Genomic DNA, 27,170 nt, shown 5'->3' with positions numbered 1-27,170 from the left:
ACTGGAAGTGGAATCTTCCGCCATCTTGGAGCTGGTTGGTTCTAACCAGTTTTTGTCATGCCCCGTGACCATGCCATTCTTTTAAAGGTTGTTCCCTGCCCCCTTCCCTTTTGCTTCAACTGGAGATGTTTCAGAACTGAAGGAAGGTTTGTGTAGCAGAAGCAGACCAAGGGAGGGGCTGCTGAGTTCAGATAATCAGGCAGAAGCCTCATCACGCAGGACCCTGTGGTTGGGTAAAGACTTTGGATCCTACCCCAAATGCAAATGGAAACCATTGAAGAGTTTGAGGCATGCAACCCATGCAAAGCCAGGGGAGGGACAAGAGTGAAATGCTTTTGAAAGGTGTTAAATGTGAAGTGATTTGTCAAAGACTGAGAAGGACTATGCATATAATTTTAAATGTTGGAGTAGCCACTTCAAACATCTTAGAGACACTGCCTGCTAATTCTTTTGTCTTATTCCCTGAAGTGACTGTGGCTCTGTTTCCAGTTTAACAGAACTGTGTTAGTGCCCTTTATTATTACTTCAAGGTACTTGGGACTATTTAATCTGCATGTTTAAATATATACTATGGCAGATATTGGGCTTCTCAGGTGGCTCAGTGGGTAAAGAATCAACCTGCAATGAAAAGATGCAGGAGACTCGGGTTCAATTCCTGGGTTGGGAAGATCTCCTGGAGGAGGGCATGGTAACCCACTTCAGTATTCTTACCTGGATAATCCCATGGACAGAGGGGCCTGGGGGTTTGCAGTCCATAGTACTGCAAAGACTGAAGCAACTGAGCATGTATGGCAGATACGGGCTTCATGCTTACCGCATCCATTTCCCTTTTCCGGGCAGACAGTTAAACTGTATTTCCCAGGCCCTTTGCATCTAGGTGGGGCCGTACTACTTGAGTTTTTTTTTTTTTTTTTTTAAACAGGGGAATGTTGGAGGAAATGATGTCTCATTTGCAGGCCGAAACATTTACAGGAGAGTGTGCCTTCTCCGTGTTCTTTGTTTTACTTGTATCTGAAGTCTTGAGGATACAAGATAAAGATGGCAGAATTGCCAAATTGAAACAGCCTGATTATCTGAGACCCATCTTGGAGGAAACCTACTCTGGTGAATAGCTTAATAAGTGAAAGTGAAAGTGAAGTGAAGTTCACTCAGTTGTGTTCGACTCTTTGAGACCCCATAGACTGTATAGTCCATAGAATTCTCCAGGCCAGAATACTGGAGTGGGTAGCCTATCCCTTCTCCAGTGGATCTTCCCAACCCTGGAATCGAGCCCGGGTCTCCTGCATTGCAGGTGGACTCTTTACCAACTGAGCTATCAGGGAAGCCACCTTAATAAGGGAAACCTGCATTGAACTCTGCTTGAGTGGGGGAGAGACTTTGTGACAATTTACTGGTGTTTTGGAGTTTTTGTTACCACAGCCAGTGTCACTTAACACTCATTTTCTTCTCATCAGTGTAGGCATTCACAGGTTTGTTGGTTCCATTTATTCTTACATCTCTTGCTTATTCAGCTAGTGTGACTGATTCTATTTTGCTTTCAATATTTATATCAGTATTAAGCTAGACAATGAGTAAGTCATTTTGGCTGCCCATACTGGAATGCAGAGGCAACTCATGGAAGAATTTAATTCAATTCATTTCAATGAAAATGTAAGTGCCTACAGTATGCAAGGCGTTATGCTAAATACTAGATATATAGAGATGACAAAGTATCCTATATCTCGGATTGAACTGTGGACTTGGGAGAACAGCACAAACTCCAGATAAGCTTGGGGAAGTAAAAAACAGAGAGAAGAGGCAACTCACTTTCCTGATAGAACCGGAAGCGAATGACTTCAGAGGTGAAATGGTGGTGAAGTGGTGTTCCCCAAGACAGTTGGGGAGAGGTTTTGTGACGCAGTAGAGGTGCAGGGTGAGGAAGAGGTACCCGGGAGTGGTACAGAGCATAGACACATCCTCGATGGTCTCGCTAAGACAACTGTCGCCATGCTGGGACAGGAAGGGACAGAAAGAGCTCCTCTTTATCATACGAGCCCAGATGAACCTGACAATGGCAGAGAGAGAAAGTGGAACTGTAGATGTCCTAAGGCCTGTGGTTAAAGCTAAGGTGCCACCCATGAGTCATCTTCCCAACTAACCTCAGGCTAGGTAGGAATGTGAATGTTGTAGAAGCAGCTGGTGAGGAGGGATAATGACCCTAAATAGCAAATGTTTCACCCTCACTCACTCCCACTCCTGACACCTCAGCATTATATTTCTTCCTAGAACTTGGAGAAAAAGCTGGGTGAAGACAGAGAACTCTAAATTTATTAAACTAAATTTCCAACGCACAGTGAAAGGGATGCATAGTATAATGTGAGTTGATTTTCAGAAAAATGCAGTTTTATTTCTTGGAATTTTGAGTCTATAAGCAGAGATTTGGGGTGAGGGGGTCCAGAGGAGTTTTCTGGGAGGAGGAGCAGATATCTGAACTGGGATGTAAAGAGTGGAGAGGAACGAGCCAGATGGATTTGGGTATTGGCAGAAGTTATCAAGTGCAAGAGGGAAAGTGTACCCTGAGGAAGGAATGGGTTCCCCCAAAGCCCTGAGTACCTGTGAAGTAACTAGGGGGGCTCACCACAAATGTTATCAGTTCAGCATTTTGGGAGATTGTGTATAAAGTGTGAAAGCATAAGCTCATTAGGTGAGGTGTCCCCACACGGAGAGTAGTAACACAGAGAGGCAAGCAGGAAGGAACAGGTCACACGATATGAATGAAGTTTTATGTGATGTTCTTGTGCTGATGAAAATCTGGGGGTCCCTGCCCTGGCCACCTCTCCACGCCCATGGCATTCCATGCTCCTCTTGTTTACTGCGTTCACCAGACCGATGCTGTTCCAATTCCACAAACATGACAAGCCTCCTACCCTTTAGACTGACTACTCCTTTTCCACTATGCTTTCCGCTTTCTTGACACATTGAACTTGTTTGTGTATTTTGCTCTTGTTTATATATATACACTTATGTGTGTCTATCTCTCTGTATAGCTCTATAGGTCCATATGTAGATATCTGCCTGGGGGTCTTAGTTGCAGCACGTGGGATCTTTGTTGAGTCATGCAAGATCTTTTCTAGTGGGGTTTGGGCTCCAAGGGCTTAGTTGCCCCACGGCATATGGGATCTTAGTCCCCTGACCAGGGAACTGAATCCACGTCCCCTGCATTGCAAGGTGAGTTCTTAACCAATGGACCATCTTTGTGCTTGGAGAAGAGTAGAGTCCCTCAAAATAGTCACCGTGGAAAGCCATATACTTATTTGTTGACATTATTCTGTGTAAACCATTTGGGACTTACCTTTAAAATCTATTTGTGAGGCATATCAGAAAACCCATTTTGTTAGCTCAGGCTTCACGTTTGGCCTAAAGTGACAATAATGCTGAAAAATGACACTCTGCTTGGCTTTGGATAACATTTGCCTGTTTCCAAAAACCAAATTCATCTCTAACTGTTGACTATCTTCGAAAGAATGAAACATAGACTCTGAAAGTGATTGGAAAGTGAGTCCTAGAACTGTGTTAGGCAAAAGCATCATATCCTTGGGATAAGTGGGTACTCTTCTAATGTGGTTCATTTGAAAGTTTGCATATGCTTAGTAGAAAAGAAACCTTATTGTCTTCAAATCACATCTGGTAGACTCTTTAGTGAGATGACTTAAAAAGACCTATTTTTACTCAAACTTACGGTAAGTAAATCCAAAGTACTTGCCCTCGACTTAAACACACCCCAAAAGCAACTATAATTGAATTTCTCAGATTACTATATGTAATCTGCTTCCACTATGAAACAAATATGTGTAATTACTTTTTAGCCGCTTGGTCACTGTAGACAAATAAAGATAAGAGAAGATTGTGGGAATAACTACAACTGAGGGAATAACATTTTAAACATTGTGGAGGCTATTTCAGCTCCCACTCAAGTCACTTTCTACTGACAGATAAAAAATAAATAAAAGTAGAGTGATCCTGAGAAAATTAAACAGTATAATTTTGCCAATAACTGGGTAACTACAAATGTTAATAATTGGAAGAAATCAATATAAACAAAAGACATTTTCATATTTTATTAGTTTTATATAGGTAATAGAAACAGCAAAAAGCAAAACAATGGTACAGCAAATTATGCAAAAGGAATATTCATCAAGCAACATTAGTGAAACAAAGTGAACATGATTTAATTTTTTCAGATTTATTTCAGTATCTGAGGCATGAACTATTAGCAAAACTTTGTTGCAGGATTTCATCTCCTGTATGGTTCATATTTCCCCTAAATTTGGCAATAATACCTTACACATTGTTGACTCCGTGAAAACAAATGAATGAGAGGCTATGGTTTAAGCTCTTAGGCTAAAATGGAATACATTTCCAGAAAAATACTCCAGGAGGGAAGACATTTGTATATAAGGTCACCTAATTATCAGTTGATGTGAAGCCTCAACATTAACAGTTCTTTTAATTTTAATTATAGCAACTATCTAACTGAACCTGAGCAAGCTCACTGATTTTACAACTTTCACTGCCAGCAAACTCCACGTACCAACTAGACTGATAAACACACATTTATTTCTTTTTCCCTCTTAAAAATTATCTACCTGTTAACTTTGTCAAATTCTCTAAACTTTTGTTATTTGGGTAAGTAATAAATATTACTTGTGAAAAAAAACCTCTCATGAGATCTATTTAGAGATTCTTTCTTATTGTACTCTGACTCTTCTCCCTGTTTCAAAGAGCTAAGTATCAGTGGACTGAAGTTTTCATTAAATCTCTTGAAGAACCAGTTCAACTGATTAGCTTTACTTTATCATCTGTTAACCATATGAACGGGTGAGTCTATGAAGAAAGTGCATGTGGATAGCTTGATAAAATGTAACAAACGATGTAGATTCTTTTTGTCTTTCTTCATGTCAATGGAGATTCTCAATTTTTTTTTCTATCTAGCTTCCCTGGTGTCTTAGACAGTAAAGAATCCACCTGCAACACGGGAGACCTGGGTTCGATTTCTGGGTTGGGAAGATCCCCTGGAGGAGGGCATGGCTACCCACTGCAGTATTCTTGCCTGAAGTGTTCCCATGGACAGACAAGTCTAGTGGGCTACAGTCCATGGGGTCCAAAGAGCTGGGCACGACTGAGCGACTAAACACAACAATCTAACTATCTCTACCTATCTCCTTAAAGATTTTTCTGTATATGGGCATAGCCAGGTGACCATCTTTGAGGTGTACAAAGAACATTCATGTGGGATACAGGTGATCTCAGTTGTAATTTCTGGTCAACCACCAAATTGTTACAGTTTACAAAATAATTCATTTAACTCCTTTGGGTGTTAGTTACTTTACTGGCTAAATTTGTATTAACTGTTTGGTGGATTATTTGTTACCAAAAGCCCTGTAAAGGATGTAAGCATACCTTGATTATTATTACTATTTCTGTGTTTAAGATTCCTTGAATAAAAATTCAGATCATAAATTCCCATTGAATATAACTTTGAATAAAATATTTTCAAAATACAGGTTATGGGTCCTGTATAGGTCTAAATACAATGACTGTATTCAGTATGGCATTATAAGCACTTTCCCCTAGTACTTTACTCATATAACTAAATGAAACATTAGATGTTTTCAATAAACAAAAATGGGAAGATAAATTTTATCATTGTTACAATTCTTTAAAATAAGTTTAAAATTTTGATGCACCTGAATCTGAAAAGCTTTCATGGAACTAATCAAATAACCTTCTAAGAAAAGATTTCTTGGCAGGAGTAATAATTTTCCCAGAACCCTTTTTGTGGAGGGATCTCAGTGGAGGCTTTTTTAATGATTGAACTCTTTTGGGAGTTTGCAGTGCTCTTGCTATCTCCACATGCTCGTTGCAGTAATATTTATTGCTTCCTTCTGACAGTTGGATGAGTGTGCGTTCTGCCAGATCCATACACTGGGCATGGACCCAATGTCCATCTCCATGAGAGCAATAGATCATGGCAGGCTTGTTGAGCTCAGTTGAATAAAATGGTACCCAAGTGTTGATATCCACATCACAAGTAGAACAGCATGTAATCCAGTAGCCTGTCTCAGACTCATCTTCCTCATCATCTTCATTGTAGGTGTCAAATTCATCATCACCATCGAAACTGTTTGCTTCTGCACTGAAGCAAAATTCTTCTGAGTCTTCAAAGGGAGTGGAGTCCCCTGGGTCTTCTGTTGATGTCTGACTACTTGTGAAAGTTTTCTGATCTTCGTTCACATCATCTTCAGCACATTTCAATGTATAGAAGTAAAATGCTTCTGAAACAGCCTGTTTATTGTCTCCTGGTATGCCGAGGAAAACAGTTCCATTTCCCATGTTGCTTCCAAACCATATTTTGCTATGCTTAATATCTGGGGTCCAATCTGGGGTTTCCATCTCATGAATGTCTATCTTGTTATCCTTGAAAGAGATGATGTTGCAGACCATTCTTTTTTGATTTTCAAGCTGATAGCCACCAACAATAACGAATTCATCATTGTTTATTTGAGTCAGGATTGCACTGGAGACAGAGATTCCTCCTGGCAAGACTGTGCACTCCACAGCTGGGCTACCCAGGGGGAGATCAACCCTTATTCTGTACAGATTGGCAGGGCGGATGTTATTGGCAAGTGAATGGCCTCCTAAAATATAAACGGTATCATTTCTGGCAATGGAGACATGAAAAGATAGCCCATCTTGAAGTTCTGGAAGAATGTATGACGTGGAGCATCCAAATTCAAAATCCACCAAGAAGACATGGGGCAGGCAGTCAGCCACGCTGTTCCATTTCTCTGTGGTTCTTTGGGCAGAAGGTATGTATGACCGTCCTCCAAAGAGAACACCCATACTTTTCCCTCGACTATACACCACATCAATGGAATGACCATATCTGCCTTCAGGAACGTCTCCTACCAAGTCCTTCTCTGTGCAGCGAAAAGTAACTTTTTTGTTGTTCTTGCAGACAACAGACATCACATAAAGCTTATCTGAAAGCTCATTGTTTGGTGTTTTTCCTCCATGGATGATGTACTGATGCTTTTCAGACTCCAAGTTGCCGCTGAATGTGCAAGTGGCTGGGTATCGAAGAGGAGGAAGGTAGCAAGAATCCTTAGAGAAAACTGCAGGCTTCAGTTTGAGATGGCTATGCTTTACCTCAAAATGGAAAACTCCAGTGGGGCAAGACCTCTTGGGCCAGCCTTTTTGGCCAAAGAAGAAAACTTGCCCATCAAAATTCATTAATGAGAAGCCTGGTTGAATTAAGGCTATGCTATTACCGACTGTTACCATCTGTAGTGACATATTTTCTGATGGTGGATAGATCTTTTATCTGAAAGAATTACAAAAGAAATTTTTTTTACTTATTACGTCTCTTCATATAAAATCACTATGTGTAAATTCCCTCACATGCAAAAAGCATGTTAAAAATAAAGAGTTGTCCCACAAGTTTGCAGTGGAATAGCAAAAATTAAGGCCTCACAAGCAAAGAGACACGGAACCTTTCTGCTTCAGGCAATCCTAGCAGCTGGGAGCTGTTTTAGACATGGACTACCGTCCCTTAGATTTCTGGGAAGTGTAGTCCTTTTTCCTTAAAGATTCACCACTTGTCAGCAGAAAGAACTACATTTCCCAGGAATCCGTTCTCTATGGGCCGTGTGGCTCCAGTAGTTTACTGCTCGAGGAGACAAGTCTCGCTGAGTAAAGACGCCAAAAATGCGAAGTGACTAGCTGGGAGCCAAGACGGAAAACTAGGGAATGGGAGGTGAGAATGGCTGATGCAACCTGACATCCGGGTTATGGGAAAGTTGCGTACCAGGAGGGGCGTCAGGCTACCCCCGCCCGGGTGTTTTTGGAGCCTCTCCGGGGGACTCATTAACAGATGACCGGGTAGGAAGCACAACTGCTTCTGGCCAGAGTGGGGTTGCCTGGAAACCGCCGCCTGAAGAGACTCCTGCCGGGACGCTTTGGAGCTCGGACTCAAAGTGGCACACTTGGGCATCCTTAGGTTGCTGGGGCGGGAGTTTGAAGGGGGCACCGAGAGTACAAAATGTGACTGTTTTGCAGAACCAGAAGATTAGTCTCTGAATACCTAGCGTGCTGGGGAGAATTTACCTGATAGTGATTTTTACCATTCCCGTGTGTAGCCATAGACATTTGGTAATTTGACTTTAGCGAATACCTCGCCAAAGGCTGTTTTCTCAGCTGCTCTTGTCGGTTTTAGAGTTCTTTTAGAGAAGCAGAGTTTTCCAACACCTCTTCTCTCCCCTGTCTCTTCCCCTCCCTCCCTTCCTCCCTCTTTTTGGATAAGAAAATAAGAGTTAGTGGCCGTTATTTCAGATCCTTTTCCAGCTCCAGAAGCTGGAAGTAATTCTTTAGTAATTCTGTTGTAAGCAAGCGTTAAGAAAAGAGGTACCAGAATTATACAGAATGTAATATTTGTATGATTTTTTAAAAGATATTTATCAGATGAAGTAAGCTTGATTAATTAAAAAAAAATTATTACCTACCTTGAAGAGATATCAGGAGCCTTTATGTGAAATACACTCCCTGCTTGCAGACTAAATTCCTAAATTAAAGGAAACAAAAAAAGCACAGATTCCTTGACTTCTAAGAATAAACTGTTAATGTTTCAAAAACAGTGGCTAAGAGGATGGACTCTGAAAGTTGACTCCCTGGATTCAAATCCTGGCTCTGTCACTTCCTATGTTACCTTGGGCGAATAATTTAACCTGTGTCTAGTTTCCTCATCTGTAAAACGAAATGATAATTTTACCTACCTCACAGGTTGATGTAAGTTGTGATTAGTAAGTTAATACATGGAAAGCGCTTAGAACAGGGTTTTGTACACTGTAAGTCTTAGTTGTGATGATTATATTTGAACTTATAAAAAGTAAGGTTGTTAATGCATAGTTAGCTGATTAGAAGGGTTTTAAGGTCTAGGAATCTGGTTAGTGGGTGTAGACTGATAATTTTTTAGATTGGTGAGAATTGAATAAACATATGCAACAGTCAGTCCTAAAAAAAATCAGTCCTGAATGTTCACTGGAAGGAATGATGCTGAAGCTGAAGATGAAGCTCCAGTGCTTTGGCCACCTGATGTGAAGAACTGACTCATTAGAAAAGACCCTGATGCTGGGAAAGATTGAAAGCAGGAGGAGAAGGGGATGCCAGAGGATGAGATGGTTGGATGGTATCACTGACTCGATGGACATGAGTTTGAGTAATCTCCGGGAGTTGTTGATGGACAGGGAAGCCTGGCGTGCTACAGTCCATGGGGTCACAAAGAGTTGGACACAACTGAGTGACTGAACTGAACTGATGCAACAGAAGGGGCTTCCCAGGTGACTCATTGGTAAAGAATCTGTCTGCAATGCCGGGGATGTGGGTTTGATCCTGGATTGGGTTGATCCCCTGGAGGAGGAAGTGGAAACCCACTCCAGTATTCTTGCTTGGGCAGTCCTGTAGAGGAGCCTGGTGTGCCTGTAGTCCATGGGGGCACAAAGAGTTGGACACAACTGTGCATGCATAGGACAGAGGTGTTGGTAGTGAGCTCAATTTAAGTAACAGGGAATATGTCATTCTTCTTGTTATCGTTTCACTAACTCCTGATTAAATATGCAGACTCTAAAGTTAGATTGTCTGAGTCCAAATTTGGGCTGAAACACTTATTTGCTATTTAACTCTCTTGGCCAAGTTTATTACCTCTCTTTCCTTTTTTCCCCCCTCTCTTTTCTTATCTGTGAAGTAGAGATAGTATTAGTACCTATTCATTGAGTTACTTTTGAGAGTAAATGGGATGACACATATAAATCATATAGCACATATGTGATTATATATGCTGGTACATAATAAGTATTGAATAAACATTAGCCTGCCAATGCAGGATATGCAGGTTCAATCCCTGGGTCAGGAAGATCCCCTGGAGAAGGAAATGACAACCCGCTCTGGCATTCTTGCATGGAAAATTCCATGTACTGGTCCAGGAGCTGGGGGGGCTACAGTCTATGGGGTTGCAAAGAGTTGGACAGGACTTAGTGACTGAGCATAGCACACCACACAGCAAACATTATTTGATGCTATAATTTATTTTATTCCCCCTGCAAAGTTTCCTTGGGCCATTCGGAATCTATGGTCAGTCTAATGCAGTTTTGGTGGGGCCTTGAAGATCAGATCTAATTAATTGTTAATTATTCTCTTCTAGTTATTTTTAATTTGGGAGATTCAAAGTGTGATATTTTAATAATCATCTTGTGGGTTATTAAAGCAAATGAGGAACTGGTGAATGAGAAGGATTATGCCTAAGGTTATGAAGCAAGCCTCTCTCTTCCTCAGACATGGTGGTTTGTACGTTCAGCAACTTGGCCTTGCTTATGAAATAACCTGGGCAAGTGTTTTATTTACTTGTGGCCTATCTAGGTATACACGAGAGAAGGCATCTGTGCAACTGAGAAAATGCTCTCCATTGGAACGAAAAGGAAATGTTGTTGGCGCTCAGTTTAGTAAATGAAAACCAGCAGTGATTACACTCAGCATGATGTGCAGATGATTTCAGAGTTGCCCACTCTGGGGTTGAGGAAGCACCAGCGCCAGTGCCTGCTTATTGTAAACAGTTGTGAAGACTGGGCTTTGCCCAGTAATGACTGGGCTAGAAAGCCTGCTGTGCAGAGGTAATGGATCCCAGATCCCAAGGGGTGACCATACACCAAGAGTGCTTGCTTTTAAACAGAAAGCTTCATTGTCGCCTATTGGCTTCACTTCAAAGTTCATGGGGATTTTGCACTTAAATTACTTTTTACATTGTGTTAGTTTCTACCGTACAACAATGAAGCAGCCACACACATCCCTTCCCTTCTGGACTTCCTTCTTGGTCAGGTCACCACAGTGCCTTAAGTAGAGTTCTCTGTGTATACAGAGAAAAAAAAAGATTACTAATGAAAAATTGATTACAAACAAAGTTCACAGGGATTTTGACTTCTCATAAAAGAAAACATGGTTATTGTAGATTAAACAGAAACATTTTCTTAGGCAAGACATGAGGAATACTACCCCTTTGTGTAGCTTTTTCGGGTCCCCAAAGATTTCTGACCTGTCTTCCCTTTGATGTCCTGCTTTTGGCTCACCCCATAATTACAGGACCCTAAAAATAGTGGTAAAGTTGATTACCATTAAGATGAATTACCTCTTCTTGCAACACAAATTGTTTGTGTTTTTAATTTTTAGGTTACACATTTTAAACTGTGACCGGATGACTTAGGTATTTAAAGAATGAACAAGAACATTGAAAGTGTTTTCACTTTATTTTGCCATGTAGTTTAGATTTTGCAATTTTGCTTTACTAACTTAAATATGTCTTCACAGGAGTAGACTATGGTATATTTTCCACGGTTTCAATGTGACTCTTGGCCCATCTCTGTTTTTAAATGAGTTTTTAAAAGGTGATACTATAACTAAAATAATCTACTGAAGTGGTTCTCTTTAAATAGGCCAGATAAAAACAGGCAGGGTTTGAAAAAGAAGACACTGTTCTTCGATTGAAGGAACTTTCAAAGTCAACACATCAAAGATTCATTTTAAAAGACAGAAATATGGGACCAATAAATTTATACAACTTTCCCAACCCCATGCTAACATCCCTCAGCAGGGAGCTTTTCACTTACTCTCTGTGAAGCTGGGGCGTAGTTGAGAATCAAAAGAGGACTCATGGTGTGAGGTCTGGGTTTGTAGTTTCCTGTGTCTGAACTGACTGTTTTTCCCTTCCAAAGAAAGCTACTGTACTCAGAAGCATTAAATCTTACTGATCAGTGTGGCACACGTTTTCCTGATTGCTCCAAAATAGCAGGTAACCTCATGTAACTGCAGTCTTTTCAGGGTGTGAATTAACCCTATCTTGCACAGTTAATCAGGCTTGAGGCACACATTGTTTGATTTCTTTTTTTGCTGACGTAGAGCCAGGATTGGGTCTTCCTTCTGACCCGTGTACCAGAGAAGCATTTATGCACTAAGATGAATATGTCAACTCGGATGCCACAGGAATAAAATCCTTTTTGCAGCCTGAGACCAGAAAGCCGCTTTCTCTCCAAATTCTACATCATCCCTTCCCCATCTGGACACCCAATCCAACTGGAACTAATATCCTGTCGAAGAGGGCATCTTTCCCAAAAAGTTGACAAGCGTAAGCTCCCAGGTTTTAGCTCCCGTAGAAATGAAGTTATTGGACCTACCTGAAGGCCAGGGGTCTGCTCAGCCCTCTCAGTCGTTGCCGCTAAACCAGGTATTAAATGTCAGCACTTGGGGAAGATTCACTGCTGACTCTGACCGTGGCCTGCAGAAGGATGACAGTAAACAGAGCGTGTATGTGTGCCTACAGATGTCCCAGGGAACACAGATCTAACGGGAGTAACTGACTGTGACTTTTTTTTTTTTCTTTAGATGGTTGAGGGAGATATCCACCAGGGTGTACCCTCAAGATTTAACTGTTGCCTTACTGGTGAGCAATGAAAACCTAATCTGCTATTCATCTGTAAAGACAGAAAAAAAGCCCTGGTAGAAACCTGATATAATTATTATGATTTAAATAAATACTGGGGCTTACCAGGTGGCTCTGTGGTAAAGAACCCACCTGCCAAGCCAAACAGGAGACATGGGTTTGATCCCCTAGTTGGGAAGCTCCCCAGGAGAAGGAAATGGCAACCCACTCCAGGATTCTGGCCTGGGAAGTCCCATGGACAAATGAGCCTGGCGGGCTAAAGTCCAGGGGTTAGCAAAGAGTGACTTAACAGTAACTTAACTTAAAGTGACTTAACTTAGTGACTAAATAGCAACAACAGCAACAAATAAATACTATCATGATTCAAATGGGAAATTATTTTTCCAAAAGCAGAAACTACTAGTACCAATGTCAGTGATTTTGAGTGTTCTTGTTTTCTTTAATGCAAGGCTCAAAAGGAGTTCTGTTTATGGGAGGCCTGCTACCAACTTTGTATCAGGCAACTGCTGTGTAGGATTGTACAATGGCATGATTAAGAAAATGGGCTTTGGAGTCAAGTGGCCCTGGTTTTCTCTGCCAACTTTGCTGTTTTCCAGGTGGAGTCATCTTCATCCTTAAGCCTCTGTTTCCCCATCTCTGAAATGTGGATAGAAATATTTACCTCAAAAGATTGTTGCAAAAAGGTTAAATAAGTGCTCCACCAAGGAAAATATTCCACAGCGATCTTAAAAACTGTGATAGTAGCCTCCCCCATTCCTACTCCAAAGTTTCACAGTCAAAGGAAGAATAAACCAAAGGGTTCAGAACAGATGTAAAAGCTGGCTTAATTTTTTAAGATAAACTTTATTTTTTAGAGCAGTTTTAGGTTTGCAGCAAAATTGTGTGAAAAATTCAAAGTTTCCCGTATACCTAGTGCCTCTACTCATTCATAGCCTCTTGTTATCAGTACCTCCCCCAGAGATACATTTGTTAAAACAGGTGAACCTGCATTGACACCTTGTGCTGTGCTTGGTCACTCAGTCATGACCGACTGTTTGCAGCCCTATGGACTGCAGGCCGCCAGGCTCCTCTGTCCATGGGGACTCTCCAGGCAAGAATACTGGAGTGGGTCGCCATGCCCTCCTCCAGGGGATCTTCCCAACCCAGGGATTGAACTCAGGTCTCCTGCATTGCAGGTGGATTCTTTACCCACTGAGCCACCAAGGACGCCCACGTTGACACATTATTATCACTCAAAGTTCAGAGTGTACATTAACATTCACTCTTGGTGTTGTACATTCAGGGGGTTTGGACAAATCTATAATGGCATGTATCTATTATAGGATCATGCAGAATAATTTCACTGCCCTAAAAATTCTCTGTTCTCCATCTACTCATTGTTCCCTTTCCTCAACCCCTGAAACCACTGATCTTTTTTTTTATTGTTTCCCTACTTTTGCATATTTCACAATGTCATATAGTTTTCAGATTGGCTTCTTTCACTTAGTAATATGCATTTAACTTTCCTCCATGTCTTTATATGACTTGATAGCTCATTTCTTTATAGCTCTGAGTAATATTTCATTGCCTGAACATCCACAGTTCATCTGTTTTCCTACCAGAGGACATGTTGGTTGCTTTCAGATTTTGGCAGTTATGAGTAAAGCTGCCATAAACATCCCTGTGCAGGTTTTTGTGTGGACATAAGTTTTCCAGTCCTTTGGGTGAATACCAAGGAGCGCTATTAGTGAGTCATGTGGTAAGAGTAGGTTTAGTTTTGTAAGAAACCTCCAAACTGTCTTTATGATTTTGTATACCCACTGGCAGTGAATGAGAGCTCATGTTGCTTACCTCCTCACCAGCAGCTGGTGTTGTCAGCATTCTCGATCTTGGCCGTGCTGATAGGTGTGTAGTGTCTCATTGTTTTAACTTGCACTTCCCTAATGACATGATGTGAGCATCTCTTCATTTGCTTGTAATCTGTATGTCTTCTTTAGTGAGGTGTCTGCTAAGGTGTTTGCCCTGTTTTTTAATCAGGTTGTTTGTCTTCTCGTTGTTCTATCTTAAGAGTTCTTTGTATGTTTTGGATAACAGTTCTTTATCAGATGTGTTTTTTACGAGTATTTTCTCCCATCATATGGCTTTCCTTTTCATTCTCTTGTCTGTGTTTTTGGGCAAGCATAAGTCTTTAATTTTGGTGAAGTTCAGCTTATCAGGTATATTTTTCATGGATCATGCTTTTAGTGTTGTATCTAAAAACCCATTGTGATAGCCAACGTCATCTAGGTTTTCTTCTGATACAGAACTGCTAGGAGTTTCATAATTTTGTGTTTTACTCTCTGTTCAGTGATCCATTTTATTAATGTCTAGATCCCTGTGTTTGCTGGGGGACGTCCAGTTGTTCCAGAACCCTTTGTTGGAAAGTCTGTTATTGTCTCTCTTGTGTTGCCCTTGCCCCCCTCTCAAAGGTCAGTTAGCTCTCCTTGGATCTATCCTGGGTTCTCTGTTCAGTTCCATTGATCTATTTGTACATTCTTTCACCAATACCACACTGTCTTGATTACTGTAGCTGACTTAACTTTAAAACAGTTCATTAAAAAAAAGAAAAATGTATACCATTTATTAAGCCCATTTCCTAAACATAAAATTTTTTATTTCTCCGTGTTCTAATTTTTATCCAGGTGTCCATGCATTAATACTTAATTATGATAAGAATGTATTTAAATTGTGTTTTATCTTTTTGATGTAATGTTATTTCATATGTATTATGAAATGTATATTTCCACCTTTATAATTTTTAATACTTGCCTTAAATTCTATTAGGTAAATATAATGCAATCTATCAGAGCATTTAGTGTTTTTGGTCACTTAATCAGGTTCTGTGTGTCTTAGATGATAGAATGTAGTGGTCAGAGGTAGATAGATTTGGATTTGAGTCTGAGTTCTTCCACTTACTAGCTGAATGGCCTTTTTGAGCTTTAGTCCTTATCTCTAAAAACGGGTGATACCTGCCTTATTGGGAGGATGGATGGATATTAAGTGTCTGTTATAAAGAGTGTTCTCAATAAATCCATCTAATGATGATGGTGCCATAAATTTATTTGTATAAGTGAAGATGTTCATTTTTTGAAAAATTTTAGGGTGCATTTTCAGGGTTGACTTTTTAAAAACCGAGCAAGTAGCTCAGTTGTTTTGCTGATTTTCATCATTTGAAATGTTGATCCATTCTTTAAAAAAGTGTCATCATCTCTTCTGGTTACTTCCATAGTGATTTTTTTTTTTTTTTCTATTTGCAAGAGCATTGGGTTATTTCCCTAACCTGTTTATGGTATTGTATAATGATTTTGGACTGGAAATTCCAGCATCAGTGACACCTCTCATCTAACTGACATATCAGATATCTCCACAATAAATATAAAATAATAAATGCAACACCAAAACCAGGGGTGGGTTCAGGTAAGTGTTTTGCATTCTACTAACACCAGAAAACAGGTAGTTGGTGGCTGAGTGGGTTCGTTGTCCCCAGCCTATCAAAATCCTAGCACAGAAGCTAAATGTGAAGTCATGAACAATATTTATCCAGCATCCACTGTGTACAGAGTCATGTGGAGGATTAGGAAAAAAAAATATCACAGACACAGGTCTTGCCTTAAGGAGCTTGCAGGATAGTAGGAAGTAGTCACCCTTTCTTAAAAATACAAGAAATCACAATTATAGGGGCAGAGTCAAACTCATACTGATATATGTGTATTTCTTCTACCTTAAATCCAAAGACAGTGGGCAATTAAAGAATACAAGTCAGTGTCATTACAGCGTAATCTTTATTCCACAGAGGAGATAAAAGACTTAGTAATGGGATATACTGTCATATGTAATTGAATGAAAAGGAAACATAGTTGGAGAAAAATAGAACATCAGAGATGGAAGACAACTTAAAATCCTGTCCCTTTATATCTACATTCAAACCACTTAAGGCCAGAAAAGTTAAATAACTTGAAAGGGTAACACAGCTGCAGGAGCGTGCGTACATGGTGAGCTGAGGCGGGCAGAGGAGGAGCACAGTTTTGTGAACTCATGACATGTTTCCCAAGAAATGTAGTGACCTGTCGAGCATATCCATCCCCTTTTATAAGTGAAGAAACATCTTAAATGGCATTATTGTCCAACGGGTTAGCAAGTGTTTGAAATAAGGTCAATGGCAGCTTTTCATAGCGTTCAAACAGGCATAGACAATTTTTACTTTTTTAAATAAGTGGCTGATTTTTTTCAGGAAATAATATAAATAGTATGGGAAAGGGAGATGTCTGACTTGTTGAATTAATCCCACGATAGAAGCCACAACTGAAACTAGCAAAGAGGAGAAAAGAGGAAGGAGAAGGAAACACATAGATGGAAGCAATCTACAGTTAGTATGATGGATTGTCAAGAGAAGAAAATGACAAGTGACTTGTCACTTTTTATTTAAAGTGATGAATTAAAAGCAGCCACCTGACCAGAACATTCTCCGATTTTTAAGGAGATTTCTAATTGTAGAATAAAATAGAGCAACATTTTAGAGGTGATTTACAGTGTTGTAACAAAAAGAAAATGCACTTAAAATTTTTATCCTTAGAGAAGGAGGGAATTTGTGTTTCTTAATTTCTACCTCTGTGTATAGAAACCATGCTGGCAAAAAGAAATTGGTTTTTATGTAGGTGTATGTGTGTGTTATGTTGTGTACACCGAAGGAAAATTGCAAATAAAATGCTGAGGGAAATTGAAAGTTAGGGAATCACTGAATTACTGCTTAAGGCCCATTTGTTATAACATGGTCATAGGAATTTAGAATCAAAAATAGCTGGGAAATTCAGCTTTAAAATCTTATTTCTTTTTAAGAGAATGTCAAATGAAAAGGTCGATATTATTTGCACCATCTGGCATTTTGAAACACTCTTTGAAATGAATTCCTAAAAGCAGAGTTGATTTAGTCTGGTGGGTCTACACCTGCTCCTAACTAGCTGTGCAGGTGTTGCTTTAAAGCAGGCTTTCTGGTTTTGTGGAAGTGTTGTGTGCCGTGCACGTGGCCCACGGGCTGGGAAGCCAGACAAAGAGATGACTTTAATTGAAAGTGGATGCTTTTGTGCCACAGTTGTCATGCAATACAGATAAAAGGAGCAATAATGGGACATCGTGTCCCATGGGAAGGCGGGATTACAATTGAGCTAATCACTCTTTTATGATTGAAACCTTATTGCGTGATTATAGAGCTCTAAAGTTGACTTAGAAACTCTCCTGCCTGTTCGGATCCACAGGTTTATCAGGGGCCTTGAAAAAATGTTCACTGAAATACTCAGTGACAATAGTATTATTGTTCGTAACTCACTGAGGTAGATGATCACATTTCTGAGGCTAGGAGATCAGTTTTGAAGATTGAAATATGCGTATTGTACATTTTTCTTGATAAAATGTACTAGTCTAGAGGTCAGTTAATATGTTTGTAGTTTTGTTAGGAGGTGAAGGTAGGTGATTGACTCAAATTTTTCAAAAAAGCAAATTAAGAAACAAAAATGGTAGTGGAAAAGTAATTTTTTTGCTTTCAAAAACAATGGATTTTCTCAAATTTGTCTTATGGGTACATCTTTCGGCTTCCATGTCCACAGGTAGTTTGCTTTTTTTTTTTTTTTTTGTAGTTTGCTTTTTTTAAAAAAATGAGTGAGCAAGAAGAGGGATGCTTAACTCTCTGCATTTTTGTTTAATGGAATTAATAGCTGTGTAATTGAAAACAGTCTAACAGTTGACCCGCCTCAGTGAGTCAATGTAGACATTTCTGGATTGACTTGAGCAGCTTGAAGGAAGAGTATGTTTTGGGGAAATAAAATTGATTTTATACAATCTGTTGAAGAACAAGTCTTAATAAATGATAGCCTCAAGAAACCCCATTACAGTAACTTGGAGGATGATCAGGAAAGGGAAGCAAATTTTTCAAGAGGAAACTTTCTGCTTAAACCTGTAATTTTATAGATTAGTATTATTCCCACCCTCTAGAGCTTTCTGCAGGAGATCAACACGCCTGAGATCCAACATTCTTGGTAAACTTTTACTGGGTGTCTTCTCTTTCTCTTTTCCTGAAGATGAGATTTTTGTCAAGGAAAAAGTATAACAAAGATGTGCCAACTTCTGAGACCTCTGCACAGATGACAATACGCAGCTTTTCTCTTTAAAAGCTTTGCTGTTGTTTAGTCTCTAAGCCTTGCCTGACTCTTTTGTGACCCCATGGACTTAGCCTGCCAGGCTTCTCTGTCCATGGAATTTTCCAGGCAAGAATACTGGAGTGGGTTGCCATTTCCTTCTCCAGGGGATCTTCCCAGCCCATGGATGGAACCTGCATCTCCGGCATTGGCAGGCGGGTTCTTTACCACTGAACCCCTGGGAAGCTCCTCTTCTAAAGCTTTGTAGCCTCTCCTGCCTCCTGCCTCCCACCAAAGGCTTCCTTTAATATTCACTGCAGAGGGTTGTACCAAGGGGAATTTGTATGGAAATCTAGAGGCTTATACTATCAGCTTTTTTGGTGATAATGGAGAATTCGATGCTTTGTAAAGTATTAGAAAAGGCTCGTTGGGAGAAGCTTGTAACTTGAAGTGTTGTGTATTCTTTGATGCCAGAATGTATGTTTTTATCACCCAGATAAAAAACTGTAAAAGAATTTAGATCCTCTTCTATTTCATAAGAAGTTTTGTATTTATGTCTTCCTCTTTTCCTTTGTTTTCTTGTTTGTGTTGGTGAATGTCTAGCACAAATGATACATGTGCATGTGTGTGCTTGTGTGTGTGTGCATTTTGCCTCAAGATGTTTTGTGTGTTATTGGGATAAAGAAAGTAGTTGTAGTCAGACACATGAATACACCCAGCCTAAGTGAGATTGCTGCTTATTGCTTAATTTCCTGATGACTTCATCTATGCATTAAAAATCATAATCAAGAACATCTCATTACTGTTTATGAGAACCACGTAATACTGCTCACCAGTAGAGTCATTAGTTGACAGAAACCTCACTTAGTTTCTTTTCCAGATTCATTTATTTGTATTCTGTGATTGAACTCGATGACCTTTAGGTTTCTCTCAACTCTGAGATTCTGTGCCAATTTCTGTCATTGAATTTCATTCTCCTTAATATGATCTAAACAACATAAAAATATTATAGGATGCAAAGTAGTTGTTGTTCAGTCAACACAGAGGCTGTCAGTTCATACCGGATCTCTTCTATCATGTAAATAAATCTGTACCCTTACTGTGTAATTTGGTCTTTTGAGGTTTGTTCATTTTCCAGAGTATAAAGAGAGACCTAGCCTGTGCAGCACCAAGGTTGACATTTTCCTTCCTCAGGCTAGGTGAATTCTTTGTAAAATATCCCATTTTACCTTTCATATATCAGGAGCTGCTTTGAACAGAACTGAGAATTTGAGACAGTGGGCTTTGATAGTCCCTGCAAAACTCTTTAAAAATGTGTTATTTATTACTTTCAAGTATCAGGAGTAAGCCTCACAGTTAAAAACAACCACCACCACCACAAACACAGTTTTGCAGGCATATATCTTTCTATGCTATTAGAAAGAAGATTATATGTTTTGAAAGGTTACTAGCCCAGGGTGACTTGTTTCTTAAGGCTTCTTGCTCTCGTCTCTGATTAATGTGTTTTAAGTAAGTCACATGAGGCAGGGATCTGAAGATAAGTATCAAAGAAATGCTCCATCAGTGGTGATAGTTCCACATACCCTATTTTATAATAATGTCTGTAAAGGAGTGGGACCCTTTACAGGGAACTTCCCAGGACAGATCACCCCCCGACCCCCACCATGTGTCCTCTGCTTGCCTCTTGTTTATAAAAAGGCTTTAGTCTCCTAAACCTTCCCTGAGCTCCAAAGAGCAGATTCAAACAGGTACTATCTAGAGAAGTGAGGGAATGTACAAAGGAAAAAACAGCCCAACATATTTTTTTTTTTCTGTTCTTAGCTTAAACCAGTGTCTTGATTTATGATTCCAAACTGTTGAGATAATGTCCTGTGGGTTCAACCAACTGGCTCCAAGAGGACCTGAAATTGATGACACAGGGAGAGTCAATTAAAAGCTGAAACTCCTCAACCATCCTGAAGGCTCTAAGTATATAATAAAATGTCCCAACCCTTGCTTTTGCTTTCTTCTAGAAAGACCTTTGCCCCTATTCCATAGAAATGGAATGAAGGATTGACAAGTGGGGACTTATAGGCAGGGCGTGAGCTGATCCATCTTGAACAGTACAGATTTTCAAGTTCATGGGCATTTTCCTTTCCTACTGGCCCTGGCATGCCTCAGAGCTACCTAGATAATGACAAGCTGATGAGGAGAGAATGAGAACTAATCTCACTTGCTTAAGAATTTCAGAAACCAACCTCAAGGATATGGGAATGGAATGACCCGGAGTAGAAAATTAACGAGCACCTAATGAGGATGACATTAACTAGACCAGTTTGGAGATGATTATCGGAGCTGACTGCTGTTCTGCATGTCAACCCCTACTTATTCATCCCTGAAACTCCCCTTGAAAACCTTGGTCTCCTAGCCAGCAACTTGGAGATGTTCTTAGGACATTAGCACACCATCTCCCCAGGTCACTGGCCTCCTGAATAAAGCAGCTTTTCTTTCTTTCTTTCTTTTTTTTTTTTTTTTACTAATACTTGTCTCTCAATATTGGTCTTTCTGGCAGTGAGCAAACTTGGGTTCAGTACCAGCCTGATGTGTTATGTGTTCTTTCAGAGAGCAGGTGACACTACCTGGCTTAAGTGGTTGTTAGTTTTGTTATTTGATAGTAAGAAAGCGGGACTCCAGGGAGATGGGAGCTAGTCCCTGTTAGCTCCCAGGGACTCAGTAAGAAGAGAATCCTGTTCCTAAGAAAGCTTGTGGTCTTTTGTGGAGTTTAGTAGTCTAAGCAGAGCGATACATCCTCCCAGTGGTTCCTTCTGTAGGCTGTGATTGTGAAAGTGTATGTTGTTACACATTTACTTATCATCACAATATGTTCTGGGTCTTTTATGTGGAGCTTTAAGCTTTAAGACAAAAAAACCAAATCAAAGAATTCTGTTATCCAGGCAAGTATATCTCTCTCTCTCCCTTTTTCTCTTTTAGAAAAATTCTTCATGGTAAAAACACAAACTAATCTGAATGGTAACTGAAAAAGCAATGCTTCCTTCTAGAAAACCACTAGGATTTGCATAAACCACTTGACTGTCTGGTAAATCATTATCTGCTCTGTCAGTCTCTGAGGACTTTTAACATGAGGTTATTTGTATTTTCATAGATAAGGAAAGTTCTAAATTTGAAGGTGGGTTAAACTCTTTAAATCATGACAGCTTGTAAAGCTGGATTTTGCAAAAGTCTTTAAAAAGCCCGTACACTTACTGTATTGTGATAACCACAGGAATAAAATTAGAGACATTGAAAGATTTTGAATTTGTGCTGTGCACAGCCTGTTAATTGTCTGCCTTTAGTAAAACTGAGATGTGTTAAGGCTAAATACTCAAAATATACCAGTTTAAGAATTACAAAGCATATTTAAAGGAATTCCTATTATAACTCTCAAAGCATCCACAGGAAGGCATTTACAGCAATATAAAATACAACCTGGCTGCTTCTGTTTGATATTTGTTTGCAGAAGTAGATTACCTGAGATGGCTTGAGGAAGAGGTTGCTATAATACAGTGCTGGAATTTGTTGGGGTCCACTTCTGGAAAAGCAGATTGACATGAACATTTTGGTAATTAAGTATTTGTCCTACTGATAGTTAAATAATAACCACCTTTGAATTTATCATTATTTATTAGCTAGCAATTGTAAGCATAAGTTATTAAACTATGAGTTGCTGAAGCCTGGCAGTATTATAGGTGAATTTGCATAAACTGTAACTGGTACTTTTTCCTATATCTAATTTTCAGGTACAAATTGTTTCTTTCATTTTGGGTTGGTGCATAGCTAGACTTTTTATTTTCACTTGGACTGCTACAATATCATACTTTATCTAGGGTTGTAATGCTTCATGAATTCTCTTGATTGATCTTTGGGTAATATTAGTACCTTCAAAGTCAAAGGGGTCACAGTCAACACAGGTCTTCATGTAAACAAAGGACAGAGTACTAAGACTGATCCACTGTTGTCATCCTCATGGCTAACATTTCTTGAGGCCCCCTGTATATTCATCTAATTCTTCCAGCAAGCTTGAGAGGTACCTGTAGCTTCATCAGTTCAGTTCAGTCGCTCAGTCGTGTCCGACTCTTTGTGACCCCATGAATTGCAGCACGCCAGGCCTCCCTGTCCATCACCAACTCCTGGAGATTACTCAAACTCATGTCTATCGAGTCGGTGATGCCATCCAGCCATCTCATCCTCTGTCGTCCCCTTCTCCTCCTGCCTCCAATCCCTCCCAGCATCAGGGTCTTTTCCAATGAGTCGATTCTTTGCATGAGGTGGCCAAAGTACTGGAGTTTCAGCTTCAGCATCAGGCCTTCCAGTGAACACCCAGGACTGATCTCCTTTAGGATGGACTGGTTGGATCTCCTTGCAGTCCAAGGGACTCTCAAGAGCCTTCTCCAGCACCACGGTTCAAAAGCATCAGTTCTTCGGCGCTCAGCTTTCTTCACAGTCCAACTCTCATATCCATACATGACCACTGGAAAAACCATAGCCTTGACTAGACAGACCTTTGTTGGCAAAGTAATGTCTCTGCTTTTTAACATGCTATCTAGATTGGTTGTAACTTTCCTTCCCGTCTTTTAATTTCATGGCTGCAATCACCATCTGCAGTGATTTTGGAGCCCCCAAAAATAAAGTCAGCCACTGTTTCCAGTGTTTCCCCATCTATTTCCCATGAAGTGATGGGTCCAGATGCCATGATCTTAGTTTTCTGAATGTTGAGCTTTAAGTCAAATTTTTCACTCTCCTCTTTCACTTTCAAGAGGCTTTTTAGTTCATCTTCACTTTCTGCCATAAGAGTGGTGTCATCTGCATATCCGAGGTTATTGATATTTCTCCTGGCAGTCTTGATTCCAGCTTGTGCTTCTTCCAGCCCAGTGTTTCTCATGATGTACTTATACTTCCTATTTAAAACTCTTGAGGTCAGTTGTCTTTCAGAATTCAAAAGTTTTTTGGAGTTTAGAAAGGTAATCAGGGCAAATGCCACATATTATTAATACATAAAATCTCCAGTGGGGTCTGGAAAAGCATCTCAAAAGCAAGCCCATTAGTATTTTTTCAGGGAAACATAAATAGTTGTACTGTTTATACAGAGTAAATAAAAGCCACAAACACTTTCATGTTCATTCAGGTTGGGTCTTGCCACTAAGTGAGTTTGGGTGTCATCTTGTGAATATATTTTTGGTTTGTTTTTCCTGAGCTTTTTGGTAAATATCAAATAATAAAGTTAATAACAGACACCAGATGTTCACTTTTATTCAGGAAAAATTGAAGAACCACGGAATTTATATTTTATCAGAGAACCCCCTCCACCGCCCCCGCATGAGTCACATTCGCTATTTAGGCTGTCATTATTCTTCTGCTTTCTGTAGATAGTCATTTTTCTCAAAGCTGTGTAAGAATCATATTTCACACAGAATAAACAGAATTTAACAAGGTGAAATATCGCAACTAAAAACAAAGTTCAAACTCTGCAAGGATTGAGGTATTGTCTCAGCTGACAAGCATTTAGTTAACGAAGTAGTTAATGATCTGACAACGTGAAGGGGCCACTAGCATGCGAACGTGATCTTTGCATGAAGTAGGAGTGAGATATTTAGAATATGAGAGTTAGTCAAATCTCACTGTCTCCAGACTGTACCCGGAGTCTTGTCTTCATTTCTGGATGACTTATTTTAAAGGGATGCAGACAGTGTGAAATCTTTTCCAGGTAGATTGATCAGAAGGGTGAAAGGCCATGTCACATAAGGTACAGATAGAATGACTGGGTAGGTTTTGTAGAGTTTCTGGCCAGCTTCTAACAATATTTGACTGTAGTACCTGCTCAAATGAGTAATTTTAGCTTGAGACCAGTGGACCGCCAACTCTGTGCCATGTCCTGAGCTATGAAGAGATATGGACCCTTTCTCTCATAGGCTCCGGGTCTCATAAAAGACACAGAAATGTATACAACTATTTACAATATAATGGGATAAATGGAACACAGCATGGAGAAGCAGCACAGAAATTATGATGTGCTCTTGTGGTGATTGGAGATGGAAGGCTAAAGCCTTCAGAGACAAACTGAATTCTGAGCTGAGTTTTGAAAAAGAAATTTGTGTAAGTGGATGAAATAAGAAGATTGAAAAAGGACAGGATAGGCTTGCTCAAATATTTGAAAGGATATCATGTATAAAAAGAATTGAAATGGTTCAGTCTCATCCAGGGGCCTGGGACCAGTTTGGGGTAGGAAACACGGAGACAGATTTTGGCTGTTTTAGAAGGAGGCTTTAATAGAGCTGTCCAAAGGGTTCTTTGGAACATAAAGGGTTTCCAATATCTGGATGTGTTAAAGCACAGACAAGTCAACTGTTTGGCAGCGATAGTATCAGTATGGAGGGGGTGTGTGTGTGTCATGCAGGGGATAGAGAAACATAGTGAAGTGCTTAGGGGCAGGGGTTCTAGGGTCACACTTCTAGAACTGACATTTCTGCTTACTGGCTCTATTCTGAGCTAGAATTGTTATGAAGTTAAAGAACTGGTACCTAATAGGTGCTCAGTTCAGTTCAGTTCAGTTGCTCAGTCATGTCCAACTCTTTGCGACCCCATGAATCGCAGCATGCAAGGCCTCCCTGTCCATCACCAACTCCTGGAGTCTCCCCAAACCCATGCCCATCTAGTCGGTGATATCATCCAGCCATCTCATCCTCTGTCGTCCCCTTCTCCTCCTGCCCCCAGTCCCTCCTGGCATCAGGGTCTTTTCCAGTGAGTCAACTCTTTGCATCAGGTGGCCAAAGTACTGGAGTTTCAGCTTCAGCATCAGTCCTTCCAATGAACACCCAGGACTGATCTCCTTTAGGATGGACTGGTTGGATCTCCTTGCAGTCCAAGGGACTTTCAAGAGTCTTCTCCAACACCATAGTTCAAAAGCATCAGTTCTTTGGCACTCAGCTTTCTTCACAGTCCAACTCTCACATCCATACATGACCACTGTAGAAAACCATAGCCTTTGACTAGATGGACCTTTGTTGGCAAAGCAATGTCTCTGCTTTTTAATATGCTATTTAGGTTGGTCATAACTTTCCTTCCAAGGAGTAAGTGTCTTTTAATTTCATGGCTGCAGTCACCATCTGCAGTGATTTTGGAGCCCCCCCAAAATAAAGTCTGACACTGTTTCCACTGTCTCCCCATCTATTTCCCATGAGGTGATGGGACCAGATGCCATGATCTTAGTTTTCTGAATGTTGAGCTTTAAGCCAACTTCTTCACTCTCCTCTTTCATTTTCATCAAGAGGCTTTTTAGTTCCTCTTCACTTTCTGCCATAAGGGTGGTGTCATCTGCATATCTGAGGTTATTGATATTTCTCCCGCAATCTTGATTCCAGCTTATGCTTCTTCCATCTCAGCATTTCTCATGATATACTCTGCATATAAGTTAAATAGGTGCTCAATAAATAACAAATATTAGCAACTGTTGCTGTTGTCTTTGAATGGGTGGTTGGTTCATCTCACCTTGAAAGATTTTGAGTTTCTAGTTATGTAACTGTGTTATAGTCCTGTGAGGTAAGAAGATGGTAACCAGGAAACTGAAGCAAAAATAAAATTGGGATAGTTAACAATTCTGCAGTTGAGATATGAATAAAACTCTGGTCTCTTAAACTAGGGTATATCATTCTAATAACTATCTTGATTTGTCTTTTTGGGGACTTGGAATTCTTCCACTACCCTTCTAAAGTATTTTCAAGAGAGGCTGGTACTGCACAACCCCCTGTAGCTCATGTTTTTCTTGGTCTTATAGATAAAGTGGCCTCATGAATAGTAATGCCTGCCCAGACACCAGAATTGGAGATGATGGATGAAGATCGGCTAATTGAAGAAGTCTTGGATAAATTTGTTAATTGTCATGAGCAAACATATGAAGAATTTCTGAGAACGTTCACTCATCTTTCAAAAGGTAAGATGGAAAAGTAAACTTTCTGTAATAGTAGTGAAGTAAAATTTGCTCAGTTGTGTCCGATTCTTTGCAACCCCGTGGACTGTAGCCCCCACCAGGCTCCTTTGTCCCTGGGGATTCTCCAGGCAAGGATACTGGAGTGTATCCTCTCCATGCCCTCCAGGGTATCTTCCTAACCCAGGGATCGAACCCAGGTGGATTCTTTACCAACTGAACCACCAGGGAAGCCAGTAGAGATAACGAATTTTATTATGATTTTATGTCTTTGCTGTCTTTTCAGAAAGACTGTTGAATGAGCATTCATTCATTCCATTGTTTTTATCAGGTTATTCTCATCAAGGCATTTGGAACTGATGCATATAAATGCTAACTTTTTTATCCAGCCAAGAGTTGTATTATGGAGTCTGAGCTGTTGAATTTGAGAACTAAAAAGGACCTGAGAAATCGTTTAGTATAATCCCTTTGTTTTAGTTTTGAAAAAATGCAAGTGCAAAGAGTCCAGGCTTTTAAGAGCATACTGAAAACGTTGAAGAAATCTAGC

The 27,170-nt window shown here is 40.0% G+C and overlaps 2 protein-coding genes across 5 annotated transcripts in view; one reads left to right on the top strand and one right to left on the bottom strand.

Annotated features, from left to right (window-relative positions):
* Positions 1-5,751: 5,751 nt before the first annotated feature.
* RAG2 (recombination activating 2) lies at positions 5,752-7,336 on the bottom strand. The gene has a single exon (XM_070472856.1). It carries the CDS (start codon positions 7,333-7,335, stop codon positions 5,752-5,754), a length of 1,584 nt encoding a protein of 527 aa, XP_070328957.1. The 5' UTR covers position 7,336.
* Positions 7,337-7,653: 317 nt separating this feature from the next.
* Positions 7,654-27,170, top strand: part of IFTAP (intraflagellar transport associated protein) — a 63,481-nt gene continuing 43,964 nt past the window's right edge. Inside the window, exons 1-3 of one of the 4 annotated variants that reach the window (XM_070473158.1) lie at positions 7,658-7,795; positions 12,463-12,520; positions 26,474-26,629. In XM_070473158.1, coding sequence (XP_070329259.1) covers positions 26,497-26,629 — 133 coding nt within the window. In that variant the 5' untranslated portion in view covers positions 7,658-7,795; positions 12,463-12,520; positions 26,474-26,496. Of the gene's footprint in view, positions 7,796-12,462; positions 12,521-26,473; positions 26,630-27,170 lie in introns of all 4 variants that reach the window. The other 3 variants (XM_070473161.1, XM_070473157.1, XM_070473159.1) reach the window with 3 other exon arrangements.

Source organism: Odocoileus virginianus, chromosome 10 (assembly GCF_023699985.2).
Source record: "Odocoileus virginianus isolate 20LAN1187 ecotype Illinois chromosome 10, Ovbor_1.2, whole genome shotgun sequence".
NCBI lineage: Eukaryota > Metazoa > Chordata > Mammalia > Artiodactyla > Cervidae > Odocoileus > Odocoileus virginianus.
This window is presented reverse-complemented; position numbering and strand designations above follow the sequence as displayed.

Coding starts and splice junctions, on each gene's coding strand:
- RAG2 (XM_070472856.1), bottom strand. CDS start 7,335: ATGTCACTACAGATGGTAACAGTCGGTAATAGCATAGCCTTAATTCAA.